This window comes from Electrona antarctica, assembly GCF_951216825.1.
Source record: "Electrona antarctica genome assembly, chromosome: 4".
Classification (NCBI taxonomy): domain Eukaryota; kingdom Metazoa; phylum Chordata; class Actinopteri; order Myctophiformes; family Myctophidae; genus Electrona; species Electrona antarctica.
In genome coordinates this window covers 31,457,377-31,472,587 of record NC_136809.1, presented here as the reverse complement: position 1 = coordinate 31,472,587, position 15,211 = coordinate 31,457,377, and the positions used below count along the sequence as shown (strand labels likewise).

Here is a 15,211-nt window from a genome sequence, read left to right as displayed (position 1 = left end):
TCTTTCATGTCTTGTCTTTGCAGTGTCTTAAGCTGACCTTACTGTTGATGAAGATTAATGAATTGTATTTTTAATTGCATTTTCTTAGTGCTTTTGCAAGTGCTCAAAGCGCTTTACAATGCTTCAGTCGACGCCAGCGTCCTCACTTCCCACATTCACACACCAATGGTGGCAAGCTCACACCGACCAACTCATTAGAGGCAATGTATGGCCATTTTTGAAACGAGCTCCTCACCACTCGCCCTACACACTTCCACTCAGTTTGAGCATAGCTATATAAATAATAGACGCAATGCAATGCAATGCAAGTGGATGGGAGGAGAATTCCGGTGCCGTCTCTTATTTATATATCTATGCTCAAACCAAGTGGAAGTGTGTAGGACGAGTGGCAAGGAGCTAGTTTCAAAAAGGGGGTAGGGTTCAGTGCCCAAGGACACTTCGACATGTGGACAGGAGGAGCCGGGATTCGAACCGCCGACCCAGGGATCATTGGACGACCTGCTCTACCTCCTGAGCCATAGCCGTCAAGATTAACAATATCATTGTTGTATTTACAATCACCGGCTTGGATGACTACAACTGGTGAATCATGTTGAAATGCAACTCTTAGAAGTTGTAGTTGTAAAAATATAGCGCTTAATCACTTGAACCCCAGCAAGCTGACAATGTATTGTGAGCTTGTAGATCAACTATTTTTGGCAAAGAGTTTTGGTGACTATTATTATGGAAGAATGTTATCCAAGTAGAGTTGTAACTCAGTTTTACTAAGAGAGGGTGAGGGTTTAATTGGTTAAAGTAATAGATAGTAGTTACAATTGCTGTTTCCCATCACCCAAATATTGCTAAAAATGTCTGCAATTATAATAGCAGGTTTGCATAATTAACCAGTTGCTTTTACCCCTTCTGAATACAGATGTGTCAGGTTCACTTTATTGTCACTTAGTTGCATGGTCAGGTCAGGACGTCAGGTACATGCAGTACATATCTTACGCTTGGAAGCTCCAATATAATAAAACATGACATAAAACATGGTAAAAAAAACCTAAACACAACAATAAAAACACAGGGCAATCTGTCAGTGCATAGTGCAGACACTGCAGAGTAGGCTACGGAAGGTTATTGCACATTCAGTCACTCTGCATTTAGCATCCTGACAGCCTGTGGTAAGAAACTGTTCCTCAGCCTGCTTGTGTGTGCTGGGAGGATCTTGTACCCCTTCACCCTTTTTGACTTGTAGGGTGAAAATAGTCTTGTGGGGTCTTCAATAATCTTCAGGGTTTTTTTTTAGGCAGTGCTGTGTGTAGAGGTCCTCCATACTGGGCAGCTCACAGCCAGTGATCTTCTCAGCAGTGCGGACGACCCTCCTCATCGCCTTGCGGTTCCTGTCCGTGCAGCTGCCATACCACGATGTGAAGCTGCCTGTCAGGAGGCTCTCTATTGTGCCTCTGTAGAAGTCCCTGATGGTGTTGTGTCTCAGGCCGAACTGTTTCAGACGCCCGAGTCCATAGGCTATAGGCACTGTTGGGCCTTTTTTTACCACTGCAGTTACATGGCAGTCCCAGGTCCATTGAATTAGAAACTATTCACTCATCCATGATCAAAGATGGTAAAGTGATAACTGATAATGTTTTTTATAAATAAAATATATTCTGATAGTATTCAATTTGTCAGTAGACCTACCGGGGATCTCCCCTGGTCTCCAGTTGTTTAATAAATACATTTTCAGAGAGAGAGAGAACCCTGCACAGTGCACACTGTTTAGTGTTCATTAATTGTATCTACTCTTCCCCCATCACTTACAATTTCATTTGTTTTGTTTATCCTTTCTGATTAAGCTGGAGAGATGGGGAGACAGCAGCTATAGTAATAGAGATATTGAACAATTAACTTAACACAACACTGGGGTGACTGGGCAGGCAGCATTTAAACTAGTGCTTTACAATCAAAGATGCTTGTTATGGTTTGGTCTAGCTAGGTTTGGTCATGTCAAAGGCTAGCCATAGAATAGAGTAATAGACTATGCCCATGACTGGCTCTGGCTGGGTCATGTCTAACAACTAGATTAGAACAAACATTGCGTAATGAACGTGACGTCAATATCGCAAGCGTGTGAATGGCCAATCACAAAACGACTAGGAAACGTCGCTGTCTGCTCCCCTGCTCTTCTTGAAAACATGTCGCCCATGAAGCTGTGTGTTCCTGGTGAGTTTCAAAATAATGTACTTTAATAATACCTTAATTGATACTAAAAGCTAATGGGTGTTTTGGGGGCTGTTGACTCGTCATGGGTCGTTCATGTTTAGTACGTATGTGCTCGACTCGTGAGTTACTACAGTCTACTTGTAGCCTACTGGGCACTGGCTAGTACTACTAGCTTATGCTAACTGCCATGTGTTTACAGTGTTGTGCTAAAACTTCAATCCCCTTAACCTTAATGCCTGTGTTCGAGGCCTTTTTGCATTATTTCACGAAAATATTCACATGAGTAGACACTGCTAATAATTTGCTGTGCTACTGCTTGTTGACTTTTACTTTCCAGAGAGAGGTAGCAGAGCTTGTAGTTTTGACGTGCCCTGCCCATCGCCTCGGGCAAACTTGAGTTGCTTCATCCTTCTGTTAACTTGTTTTGTTTCGCTCTTGACGGGAGGTTTCCCTGATTTGTGGTCTAGCAAATTGTTTTCTTGAAAGAGCAATGGTAACCTGGTTAATGGTGCTCCCGATGAAGTTGTAATGCCTTCACTAAGGTAAATTATAGTCAAGTCCGTGCATAATTGTTGTAAGTGGTGCTACAGTATGTGTACATATCAGAGCTATCAACAATATATCGGATAACCCATTAACCTCCTGAGTCCTACTTAGTGATACGATATGAGTTATATTTATCCCAAAGTTCTGTTCGGCACCTGCACATGTCAAGAACCATGTGGGCCAAAGGAATTTGGAAAAGGGTGTGGGTCTCTATCCTTGTATAAACATGCCCTCATGTCTCTGTATCTAATCATGTGATGTACAACTATGGTGTTCTACATTACATATTAGGCACAATTACCTGACCAAGTTCAGCTTTTTCTTTTCAATCAACTCAATAAGAGAATAAGAAACGGTTAACAGTTCTAAACAAACAGGTCAGGTATTGAAGTTATTTTTCATGTTTGTTTACTTAAGTGTCATTCTCCAGGCAGCATATTACAAGAAGACTACAACAATCAATTTAAAAAAAGTTGTATCTATATAAGGACGGACGCACACATACATTGAAGAAAGGAAAATTTAAATATGCCCACAAATAATACCAATAAAAAGAAACTATTCTGCAAAAAAGGATGAGACCAAGGCACTCTTGTGGAATAATTAAAAGGCCTTTAATACAATTTTAAAGGCTTTTAAACTTTTCCAACAGAGTTCCTTCACTGTCTTGGTCTCATCCTTTGTTGCATCAATTCTGTCACCCAGGTGTACCTAGCCTGGGATCAATACCATTTTTGGGGTTTCTGATCCGGTCGGGAGCGGAAATAACTTGTCAAGTTGTAGTCACTCGTTTGTAGTCATCAAGCCAAAACCACCAAACCGGAACCAAAATTACCCAAAATAATTCCCTGTGATCAAGAGCATCATCATTTTAGGGCTTACCCAATAAAACCCTTAATGTGTCGTAGTTTAGCTTATAGGAATAGTTTGTTTGGTATATCCATCTTCTATTCCAACTTGTGGCTACTGGCAAGACTAAACTAGTAGTTCTACTCGGTTCAGCATTTAAATGGGGATTGGGGGAACCAAAACAAGTATTGGTGCCCTAGACTGGATCACACAGGCCAGTTTGGAACAAATACCAGGCTTTCCTCCGATGTGGAAAGTCTGACGCAAGGTTAAGGTGTACCAGAGTACCTTTTTGGGGATTTTTACAAAAACAAAAACTATTATGTTATAGTATGAGAAATGAAATCTACCATCGCCCCTCAATCTGTCTCTCCTTCCCTTATCTGTTTGTATAGGTGACAAGCTATGCAGCACAGAGGACTGCATACCCGGCACAGGCGTGTACCTTCGACACGGCTACATCTATTCTTCACTAGCAGGATACGTGCTGAGGAAAAACGAAGGAGAGGAGGTGTGTGTGGTGGAATGGGGGGTTAACTAGAGTGGCAAACTCTAAGGGAAAACAGAGGGAATTCAACAACACAACTCAAATGTGTTACTTGGGAGAAAGTATTGTGCAGCCTGCACAATACTGGGGGTGTAACTGGGGCCAAATGAGTTTGTTCAGTGCTTCCGTTGAAAATATGCATAGCCATGTTTTGGAGGCATATTATGATCTGAACAGGTTTTATGCAGCTGTGTGTACATGTCTTGTTTTTCTCTCTCTGTGTCCCTGCACAGTTACCAGTGATCTCAGTGGTGAGGGAAACAGAAACACAACTACTGCCAGATGTTGGAGCAATAGTCACCTGTAAGGTAAGGATACTGTATTCATGCATAAACTGTAATACGCCCATTCCGAGAAACAAAATTCAATGTACTCTGTATTAAATGGTTATCATTGTAATCGTAATTGTTTCTGAGTTATGCAATTTAAGGCAAATGGTTTGCAAGGAACCTACTGTTTCTGCATGATTTTCAGAACAAAACGTATAACAAAAAAATTACACCCGTGTGAAGTGAGGGGCGCTCTTATCGTACATCATCTCATTCCGGCCAATCACAATTTGCGAAACATCTCTAGAATCTATGTATTCAGATCGTTCCTTGAGAGATTCTCAACGTAACCCACCCTCCATGCTTGCATAAATTGAATATACTGTACATCAGAAAGGATGTGTGAGTGTTGAGCCATTCTGATCTCTTGCCTGTGCAGGTGACCAGCATTAATCCCAGGTTTGCCAAGGTTCATATCCTTTATGTAGGCTCCACACCACTGAAGGACCGCTTCAGAGGCACTATCAGGTAACCACAGAGCCCATTATTTGTTTACACTGCCCATCCCTTCTTGCCGCAGGATCGGCTGCTGAATTTTCTCTGTTGAAATGTGTCTTTGGAGTTGTGATTGATCTTTCTTTTCTTTATCAACAATCAATAAAATAGTTTTCACACACAAACCATGGAAAATGTCCATGGAATCGGGTCAGGATATTGTCCGGTGTTATCCTTTGACATACTGTATAGAGAATGTCCATTTCAGTTGCGGTCACACATGAAGGTAAATAGTTTGTTTGATAAAGTGAGGTGCGGTGTCTACTGTCTGGGTAGTTTGATAAGGTGAGGGGCGGTGTCTGGGTAGTGGGTAGTAGATGCACAAATTAGCTACTCCCATGTCTCTCACACAACGGTGTGAGAGACATGCGAGGATCTAACACAATCTTTTTTTTTTCTTCCACATCGCATGATACATTAATTGAATTGCTCGACATTGCACCCTTGCAAAACACAAATGACACATCTTTCCTACCATAATAGGCCTAATCCTGCATTGCCAAACCATTCCACAATCTCTGAATGTTATAGTCTGGAACTACACCTCCCAAAATCAGAGAAAGCTGTCGTTTGTAGACTAATTTGACTTGCAGTAGGACAAATGTACCGACTACAAAACATAAGTGGAGGAAGGCGGGGCATCCGCTTTACCCCCAGATCATTTTCTTTTTTTAAAAGATGTTTTTGGCATTTTTTGCCTTTTTTATTGATAGGGTACAGTAATTAGACAGGAAAGGGGGAGAGAGATCGGGAGTCGGGCTCGGGAGTCGAACCCGCGGCACGCCGTCTGGCTGTCTTGGCAGCCTAGGTGCCCAGCTAACCGTCCGGGCCACCCCCAGATCATTTTCAATGATTCCGTGCTCCAGACTGTATGACGGAAGCATTTGAGAGTCTTGTGAGACTATTGGGCCTAATCCTAGACAACAATCTACAACCTCAACTCAATTGTTGTGCTGAATATTTAGGGATCTTTAACAACCAGTCCTATTAAGAATCCTCATCAAAGGAGCTATCCTAAAGAGCTGGAGAGACGTGGAAACCCCTGTTACTGAACACTATCAAATTATCAATGATACTTTCATAATATAGAGTACACTAATTTCAACAAAGGAAAAACACTTTCCTTATTATCTATTTTATACAGACTTCTGTGTCTATGGTATTGCAACAGAATAATTTAGTTTGTATCTTTATTCAAACTAAGCTTAACTCTCTTGACATTTTAGGAAAGAAGATGTACGGGCCACAGAGAAAGACAAGGTACTGTATCTGAATTACTTTAATCACATCATTCAGTTGTTTGTTTACTGTCAGCTATTTCTGGATTGCATTTCTTTCTGAGGATTTTGTCATTGTTGTTTTCAGGTTGAAACATACAAAAGCTTTAGACCAGGGGACATCGTACTGGCTAAAGTGGTATCCTTAAACTGCTCCTGGGTCAATGACCGATACATTTTAAGTAGGGATGCACCGAAAGGGAAATTCTTGGCCGAATACCGAATATAGGAAACAGTTGGCCGAATATCCGAATATGATTAATATTATGTATCTTTATTCCTACCATTGCTGTCATGGCCGTACCTTAAAGCTACCTGATTTATGGCAAAATAAATGGTTATGGCAAAACTTAACTTAAATAATAATCACTATTATGGGTCCATAAAACATTTATTCAGCTTTCTTGAATGCATTAATTGCATACACTATTCTGCGATATATATTCTGCCTATTCGGGGCCGAAACCGAATAGGCTGAAAATGCATTTTTAGCCATTTTCTGCCGAATATTTTCTGCGGCCGAATATTCGGTGCATCACTAATTTTAACCATATTGCAGTGTTATTTGTCTGTGGTACGTATTTTGTTTATGGCCTGCATGTTGCTGAACCTTGACCTCACCCAGATATCTTTGGGGGATGTGCAGTCGAACTACCTGTTGACTACAGCAGAGAATGAGCTGGGAGTGGTCATTGCCCACAGTGAAGCAGGTGGGGCATGTTGCTTTTTTTCCTCAAATTTGTCACATTAAACACAGAGGGAATTCAACAACACATTACCACTGCCTGGTGGTACAAGAGCAATAGTGCAGGCTAAAATTTAAGGTAAATTGGCATTTTAGGTTTTGTCAAATTTAGTGTTTGGAAATGGATGATTTATTCGTCTATTTTGCAACAAAGAAACCTGAGCTTTTTTAATTTATACAAATGTAATTGAACCAATCTGTATGGTAGGGTTGGGAGAGGATTAAGAAAATATAGCTAGCACCTCAGCAGTGGTTGGAGGTGGTCTCCCTACGCTTCCATTGAGAAATATAGATCCTGGTGGCAGGTAAGAGGACTGGTTGACACCTATAACTAAGTAGTGGGAATTCCATCTTGAAAAGGGTTAAAATCCTGGGTAGGACATAATGCTGCATCAGAATTAAATTCAATTAACTTTTGGGTCTAAAGGAGACAACGGGGTCTATTATTGTCAATTATCTGTTGTGCATGAACTCTCATAAAACAATGAATGAATGTGACATGAGAAAAGAATTATAAAAATAGTTTCCAATGATTAGTGACTGTCTAAAATGTTTAGCTGTTCTCACTCCAACTGTCTCCATTTCTCCTGGCCTTATACAACAGGTGCCCAGATGGTTCCCATCAGCTGGTGTGAGATGCAGTGCCCACGAACACATGCCAAAGAGTATCGCAAGGTAGCACGGGTACAACCAGAGTACCTGCAGGCATGAGATGTCTCCAGTCTGGGAGGTGCAACACTCCTCCACATGGAACACACAGCTTCATCTTATCCTCAATCAGTCTGATAACTGTATAGTTCTTAATGCATGGGTCATTTGCATGGAGCTAGCAGCATTCTGATCTAATACCTCTTTAAAAAGACCAACCCCTTAGCTCCAGCATATCTAAATGTTAAGATCTACTCATGCCAGCCTGAAGAAATGCCACCAGTCTAATACTTGCTGCTCTTGTAAAATTGTGTCTGGGTATACTTTTAGTGACATGAAATTAGTGATTTTTGCAACTGTTGCTAAATATACTGCAGAGAAATAAAACTGCAGGAGAACATGAAGTTTTATTTTCTTTTTTCCAGCACAGGTGAAACATTAGCTTATCGGCTTGCTGGCAGGCTAGAATAAGCATACAAATAGATCAAGTAATTTGCTGTGGCTTAAAGAGACTAGAAATGCTGAGGGGCCGGAGACGACAAACATGTTGTCAACAAGGCATGTGCTTTGTTTGATAGAAATAAGACAAGTGAATAATTTCATGTTTTTTCCCCATCTGCCTGAGTTATAAGTAATTGAAATGGGTAATATGAGTTGTCTTTAGAAAAGCTCATACCTTTTTACATAAGGTGAATGTAATTTTTAAATGAGCCTTTCTTTTCTGTTCAAATCAACATGTTAACATGACAACATTCAATGGTCAAACATGTCCTTTATTTTGACGGTTTCCAAGACAGGAGTACAAAATCCTGCAACAAGCAGAAAGATATTGTTTCCATTGTTTTTTGTTGTGACCATTATACATATTTGCCTTTTCTCCATTCCATGTCTATATACACCTTACAGTAGAGATCGGTGCAAAACTGAAATAAAGTAACCATCAATGTGAAGCCATTGGTACATTTGTCTTAGCTATGGTTGCTTGCATTTTGTTTACAACTGATGACTTGGCTTCCAAATGGAAATAATGCTGTGCAGTAGTTACTCTTGTTCAGGTCTGACTGTATGAATAGAACAAATGAGCTTACATTTATACTTTGTCAACTGAAATGTACATTAATTATCCATCTGAATTCAGCAAATAAGTGAGCTTGGGAACTTCAGTATAAAAGCATTTAACAGTTAAAACCTATACAGAAACAATTCAAGTTCCACCTGGCTTCCAAAATTGCCAAAAACACTGCAGTAATTACATGATTACTCTTGTTCAGGTCTCTAGAACCTGAACAAGAGTTCAGGTCTCCTACTTTGACAGCATGGAAAAACTCCATCGTTGGGAGTATGTTCAGTCTCTTGAGCAGGCACTGACCTTTATCTCAATGAGACAAACTGAATACATAAATGTATGCAAATCGAGTCCAAGTATTTGGGTTCATATATATCTTCTTCCCAAAAGGACTTTCAAACTAGGAATGGCCTGGTCAGCCTCCAATGACATGCATAAGATCTGGTCATCCCAGCTTAGGAGGTTCAAAGTAAAAAAAATATTTAGGACGACAGTCGAGCCCATTCTACTCTATGGCTCCAAGACATGGACACTTTCAAAGAAATTAGAGAAACGGCTGGATGGCACTTACAACCGCTTTCTAATGAGCGCAAAATCTCTCTTGGAAGAGCCACCCATCGGCTTCTCTATTCTAATATACGGCAACATTCCCCCAGTCCGATCCAGAAGAACAGTTTCCTGGACACTGTTACAGCACTGATCATGAGGTTATATCCTGCCTCAAAGCAGACCAGAGGTAGAAAACTGTCGTTCCCTAGGGACACATGCATCAGTAAGCATGAACTGGCGATGGCAATGAAGAACCGGGTAGTCTGGCGTAGCATTGTGAAATCCATGATCTTGACCGCCGTCGAAAAATGATGCTCAAGAGATTTATAAACGGTAATCTCAGTTGTGAAGTGTACATTATTAGAGCTGTTCAAGTCTCAAAGCATCCTTTCAATCATCAAATCGGACAGATCGACATGCATTAACATCAATAGCAAACTTCTTATTGGACGGTGCGGTAAACCCAAGTCCTGACCCCTTGTTATTAAAGTCCATGCGTCGTGATTGGGCTTGTTCAAATTCTCCCAGGAGTGCTTGTTGCAAATTATTTTGTGCCTCTTTATCCAGTGCCATATTTTCCTGCCCAGCTATTGAACCCGCTGGTTGGGCACCTTTCTTAAAGCCACCCATTAACCTGAGAAACTTCTGCTGCTTTTCGGAGCTGTCAAATTGAGCACTAGCCCATTGGCCCAAGCCCTGGTGAACAAAAACAAAGATATATATATTAGAAATGATATATACAGTACATTTTGTTTCAACTGTCTATAGTTGCTAGGAGATGTGAAAACCAGATGAACAAGACACTAATATTCAGGGCAACTGTGTTATTGTTTACACTTTACAGTTTAGTCAGACAAAGTACAAGTCACATTGATGTATATTGTCATTTCACTTCCAAGGCTTAAAATGTAAAGTTTGAATCGACTGACCGAAGTTGTGGGTTGTGTTTGAGGTTGAGATGCCTTGTCAACCTCCATCTGTAGAGCCAATCTCCTTTGCTACATCAAAAACATTGTTAATGTGTTAATTATAACTTGGTCATGGTAGCAATTATTTTGTTAAACAACGTTGTTATAACATATCCCATGTTTTAGCTATAAGGACATATTTGAGTAAACTTCTTACTGTGTTTCAAATTGAGTACAAGGTGCCCCAAGTTTACATACAAGTCCACCAGCTTCACAAAATAATTTACATGGGACCAGACTAGAATTAAACATAGTCAGAACAACAAAAATATTATATGATGACAGATGTAGAAATCTACCTGGTTGATGGTCATCTCATCTGTATTTCCATGCTTCTTTGACAGAAAGACCACATCTGTATGGGAGGCCACCTTGGACACAACACAGCAACGAGGGGCAATACTTTTGTAACAGGGTTAAGCATGGTTTACACAGCAAAAGGAAAGAGTAAAAGGACAACTTTAGTTTTTTTTCAACCAAGGTTCATGTTTTAGGTTGTTATTAGAGAAAGTAAATGATGAGTGTTAATTCTTTTTTCATTTGCTGCTTTCTTTTGTTTAAGGGATTTTAGCATTCGAGCATGGGGCTAAATATGTATTTCTTTTTACAAAATGTTATAGCGATTTATTTATTTAGACCCCAATAAATTACATCTGGCCACAAAAGATCACGGGATCTACTGAATGTGTCAAACTGACATATTGAGCCTGCTATGTGTGCTATGTGGCTTCCCCCCAGTAGGCTACCTTCACATTCAGTAGATCCTGTGATCTTATGTGGCCAGATGTAATTTCTTGGGGTCTAGTAGGAGTCCTACGATTTTTTATTTATTATTTACTATAGTATAGTGTAGTCCTACTGTAGGACTATAGTAAATAATAAAAAAAGAAATCGCCATAATATTTTGTAAACAAAGAAATATTTAGCCCCATGTTCGAATGCCCCCGCCCCGTCAAAAACAGCTAAACACTAACTCATCTTTTACTTTCTCTAATAACCTAAAACATGAACCTTGGTTGAAAAAAACCTAAAGTTGTCCTTTATCTTGATACACACAATCTGATGACCTTGGAGCTTAAACTTATGCACTCACCTCTTGGCCGTGCTGCTTTTCACTGTCACAATGTTCCACTTTGATCTTCTTGTTCTTCTTTCTCTTCTTCCCATCACCCTCTTCTACTTCTGCCTCTTTCTCTATCTTGATTTCTACCCCAGGGGGATTCTTTCCCTCCTTCTTGCCTTTTATGCGGCCTGCCAAAGTGGTGAGCACAGGGGCTTTCCGCTTCTTCTCTTTCAGTTCTTCCTTCTCACTCTTCTCTTTCAGTCCTTTCTGCTTCTCACTCTTCTCTTTCAGTCCTTTATTCTTACTCTCCTGCTCTGTCTTCACCTCATTAACGACGCGGTCCATGGCCTCGTCTCTGTTGTTGGTGTGCTGACTTTCTTCAATCTCCCCTTCCTTCTGTGTTGCAGCTTCAGCGTCCTTGTTCTTCCTCTTCTTATTGACCTGGTGTTTCACCTCCAGTATTTCTGCCTCTACTGATGGCTCCTCTCCCTGCATCTTGGCTGCTTCTTTTTTTCTTTTCTTCTTCACAGTTTCCCCCTCAACTGCTCCCATCTCAACCTTAGGGACCAGTTCCTTCACCATCTTTTTCGCACTCACCCCCTCACCTCTGTCTTGCTCTGCAAGTGCAGAGCTTCTCTTCTTTCTCTTTTTCATGCCCTTCATCAGATCCTCTGTCCCTTCAGTGCACGTGGTTGAAGCCACAATCTGCCCCTTCTTCTCTTTCTTTGCCTTCTTCAGGAGTTTGACCTCTGCTCCCACTTTTTCTCCATTCTCCACCTTGATATTTTCCACTGGAGGTTCAGACTGTACATACTTGTTTTTCATTTTCTTCTCTCTCTGTTCTTTCCCCTCACTTACTTCCTCCTTTACAGAGTTGCATACAACTTCACCTCCGTTACATTCAGCTTCAACTTTTTTTTTCTTCTTTTTGCTAGTTTCTTGACCAATGCTGTTCATTTCCTTGACATTGTGCCCCTTCTTCACTTTCTTCTGGACATCCTCCTCTGCTCCCAACTTCTCTCCATCCTCCACCTTGATATTTTCCACTGGATGTTCAGACTGAACTGACTTCTTTTTCTTTTTTCCCTCAGCAACTTCCTCCTTTACAGAGTTGCGTGCAACTTTACCTCCATTATCCTCAGCATCAACTTTAGCACCATTTTTCCCAGCTAATGCTTTTTTATTTTTGCTGGTTTCTTGAACAAATCCATGAATGTCCTTCACATCGTGGTTATGGGTATCATTTGCAGTGTCATTGTGTGTCACCTTCTTCTCTGTTTCAGCTCCTCTATCCTGGTTTGAAGTCTCCTCTATTTTCACCGGCACCTGTGCGTTATTCTTTTTTTTTCTTTCCTTCACTCCTCCTTCACTTTCCTCAATGATAGAGCTGACTTCCCTCTCAGGCTGGGTGGCTTTTCTTCGCTTCTCTTTCTTCTCCGATCTATCTGAGTTAGCGACCTCCTTTTTCATCTCCAAAGCAACCATTCTTTGGCATGCCTGTTGTGCAGAAAAGAATATTGAGCTAAATGACTGTAGAAACTGTGAGAGAGCGAGAGAGACTTTTTGCATACATTGTTTTATCTTGATTGTTTTGTTCCACTTTTGCATTGGCAATGTAAACGCATGTTTTCTCGTGCCAATAAAGCTCATTTGAAATAGAGAGAGAGAGAGAGAGAGAGAAGAAAAAAACAAACCAAATGTTTGGCTGGTTTGCTGGGCTGGGACTCCTGATCAATGTCTTTCTGCAGAGCCAGTCGCTTTTCCTGCATAAAATATGAAACCATGTAAAATATCTGAACACAAACTCATGGTACATTTACACTTTCTTTACTGATGTATTATATTCAACATGCTAAAATATAGTCTTGAAACAAAAAACAGGAATTATTGGGCTCCTTATTTTAACTGGGATGTATGTACCTGGTCAATGATAAATGTTGTAGGTCTCTTTGGCACAAAGATCAAGTCCTCATCGGAATCCGTCTGAAATCAAACAAATTTAAAAGTGTCTGTTAAATCTATTCAATCTCATCTGTTTAAGCACAGATGTACTTCAGTTCTGATGCCATGGTCATTGCTTATCAGGACACTGTAGTTTAGTTTATTTATTTAGCACATAGTTATAAAAAAAAATCACACCCGTGTGAAGTGAGGGGCGCTAATATATATTAAAGTCCAACTCATGTTGATTAGGTGATGTAATGGTGGTGTAAAACAAACGGTGCCAACACAAACATTAAATGCCATTAACAATAAAGAGACAATATGACGTAATGAGGTAAATTATGACGTAGATGTTAAACCTGTGTATAGGAGGGGCTGGCGCCCCTCGAAAATAGACAATACATATCAATGAACCGAAATACTGTGCAAGGAAAGGAAGAAGCAAGCTGGCTTATTTGGAATCCTTTCTTTAATGGAAGAGGTCATTAATTAAACAAGATTAAAAGTTGACAAAAGGGAGCAGGCGAGCAGCTGTGCAGAAAGGGGAATAGACAATACAATATTGGCAAGGATAATGAGGACTTAAGTGATGCACTGTATGCCCAATGATACAATAAGCACCTGTTGATGAAGTACGGTACATGTATTTGTGTACTTTACTTTATGCTGCTTCCTTTCTATATCAATAAACTTCAGATATTGTCATCATGCAATACTGCTTGGTGTCATCTTGTTGCCCTAGGTTGCCAGTCGCCACTCAACATAATCAAAATCCTCACTCACAACCTGTAATTCGAGTTAGAATTAGAGGAATACTATTGGGACCACATGGAGGGTAGTCAGAAGAGTGGGCACAGTTTGCGAGAAGTCTGGGCAGATGGTGCCCAGACTCCACTCTCCACAGGCTAGTGCTAATCATTTAAGTAAAGTGGATGGCAGAGTTCATACTTACTATATATAAAATAAAATATACAATGTTGAACGATCCAATAGATAGCTCAGTCAGGCGTCAGCCTCAGGACGCCTGGGCAATATTTGGAGGTAAGAATTAAACCACTTTACTCGGGCAGCACTTTTATAGCAAGATTCAAGGCTTCAATGGTGATAAATATGTAATGCTTCAATTTTGAACCTATACCATGTTTTTATCATGATAGCCTAAGATTTAGACTCTCGTAGATGTATTTATCGATTCTGAAGATGTCAGAATCGATAAATACATCTACGAAAGTCTAAATCTTAGGCTAGTGTTATGAGCAAAAGGAGTGTACTTTGGGGTAAACCCGCAACTAAATCATTGTGAAGGGTAGACATGATAATGCCCCTACTCATGTTAGCTGTTAGCCACATTATTTACAGCTGATAGTAGTGGCATGCGACAGACACTACGAACAAGGTATAAAGTGCAGTGTTGCACATGATACTAAACAGTCAGTCGGCCTGGCTACTGGCTAGCCTAGTATTTCAGAACAGATTGAATAAATGCAATGGATAATTTGTAATGCAAGAAGATAACTCACTTTGACGATTCACGTGGAGGTGGAAAAACCAACGTGTTTACAAGCTTAACCCGGAAGTAGTTTAATGTTTATCCTGTTTAACCAACTTTCAACGCGTCCATAGTAACCTTAACCTGATGATGCAGTCCGTTGCTATGCTTACCTAAACCCTTTCTTTTTTTGCCCAGAGCTGCATACATACATACATACACAATGTATTAGTGCTTGAAATGTACTGTAATTCTGCAAACTGTTAATCAATCAATCAATCAATCACACATACGTAAATGTTTTGATGATTTGAACATGGTGGACCCTATTGGAAACAAGTGTAATGCTTAATTGGGTCGTCCACTCACAGTTAACAGCCTTTGTATTGAGTTTGTGCTTGAAATGTACTGTAATTCTGCAAACTGTTAATAAATTCTTCAATCAATCAATCAATCAATCAACGTTCTGGCAAAAGTCCTGACAGAGGAGAGAG

General features: G+C 40.3%; 2 protein-coding genes across 3 annotated transcripts; one reads left to right on the top strand and one right to left on the bottom strand.

Moving 5' to 3' along the window:
• The first annotated feature begins 2,059 nt into the window (after nt 1-2,059).
• exosc1 (exosome component 1) lies at nt 2,060-8,598 on the top strand. The gene is made up of 8 exons (XM_079498898.1): nt 2,060-2,202; nt 3,993-4,108; nt 4,378-4,452; nt 4,853-4,941; nt 6,195-6,228; nt 6,334-6,384; nt 6,871-6,955; nt 7,595-8,598. Exons 1-8 carry the CDS (start codon nt 2,082-2,084, stop codon nt 7,699-7,701), a joined length of 678 nt encoding a protein of 225 aa, XP_079355024.1. The 5' UTR covers nt 2,060-2,081; the 3' UTR covers nt 7,702-8,598.
• On the bottom strand, nt 8,329-14,833 carry knop1 (lysine-rich nucleolar protein 1). Of its 2 annotated transcripts, XM_079498897.1 has the most exons (8): nt 14,749-14,811; nt 14,181-14,252; nt 13,205-13,267; nt 12,979-13,047; nt 11,315-12,781; nt 10,521-10,592; nt 10,183-10,251; nt 8,329-9,949 (listed from the first exon to the last, which is right to left on the bottom strand). In XM_079498897.1, exons 5-8 carry the CDS (start codon nt 12,767-12,769, stop codon nt 9,644-9,646), a joined length of 1,902 nt encoding a protein of 633 aa, XP_079355023.1. In that variant the 5' UTR covers nt 12,770-12,781; nt 12,979-13,047; nt 13,205-13,267; nt 14,181-14,252; nt 14,749-14,811; the 3' UTR covers nt 8,329-9,643. The 2 variants fall into 2 exon arrangements, with proteins under 2 accessions (XP_079355023.1, XP_079355022.1); XM_079498896.1 differs by lacking the exon at nt 14,181-14,252 and having other exon boundaries at nt 14,749-14,833.
• Between the last annotated feature and the right edge of the window lie 378 nt (nt 14,834-15,211).

Excerpts from the sequence above, each read along its gene's own strand:
- exosc1 (XM_079498898.1), top strand. The coding sequence starts at position 2,082 with ATGAACGTGACGTCAATATCGCAAGCGTGTGAATGGCCAATCACAAAA. Across the intron at positions 4,453-4,852 it reads GAGCAATAGTCACCTGTAAG|GTGACCAGCATTAATCCCAG; the intron begins GTAAGGATACTG and ends TTGCCTGTGCAG. Across the intron at positions 6,956-7,594 it reads CATTGCCCACAGTGAAGCAG|GTGCCCAGATGGTTCCCATC; the intron begins GTGGGGCATGTT and ends CTTATACAACAG.
- knop1 (XM_079498896.1), bottom strand. The coding sequence starts at position 12,769 with ATGGTTGCTTTGGAGATGAAAAAGGAGGTCGCTAACTCAGATAGATCG. Across the intron at positions 10,252-10,520 it reads ATGAGATGACCATCAACCAG|CAAAGGAGATTGGCTCTACA; the intron begins GTAGATTTCTAC and ends TTTTTGATGTAG. Across the intron at positions 9,950-10,182 it reads AAACACAACCCACAACTTCG|GGCTTGGGCCAATGGGCTAG; the intron begins GTCAGTCGATTC and ends TTTGTTCACCAG.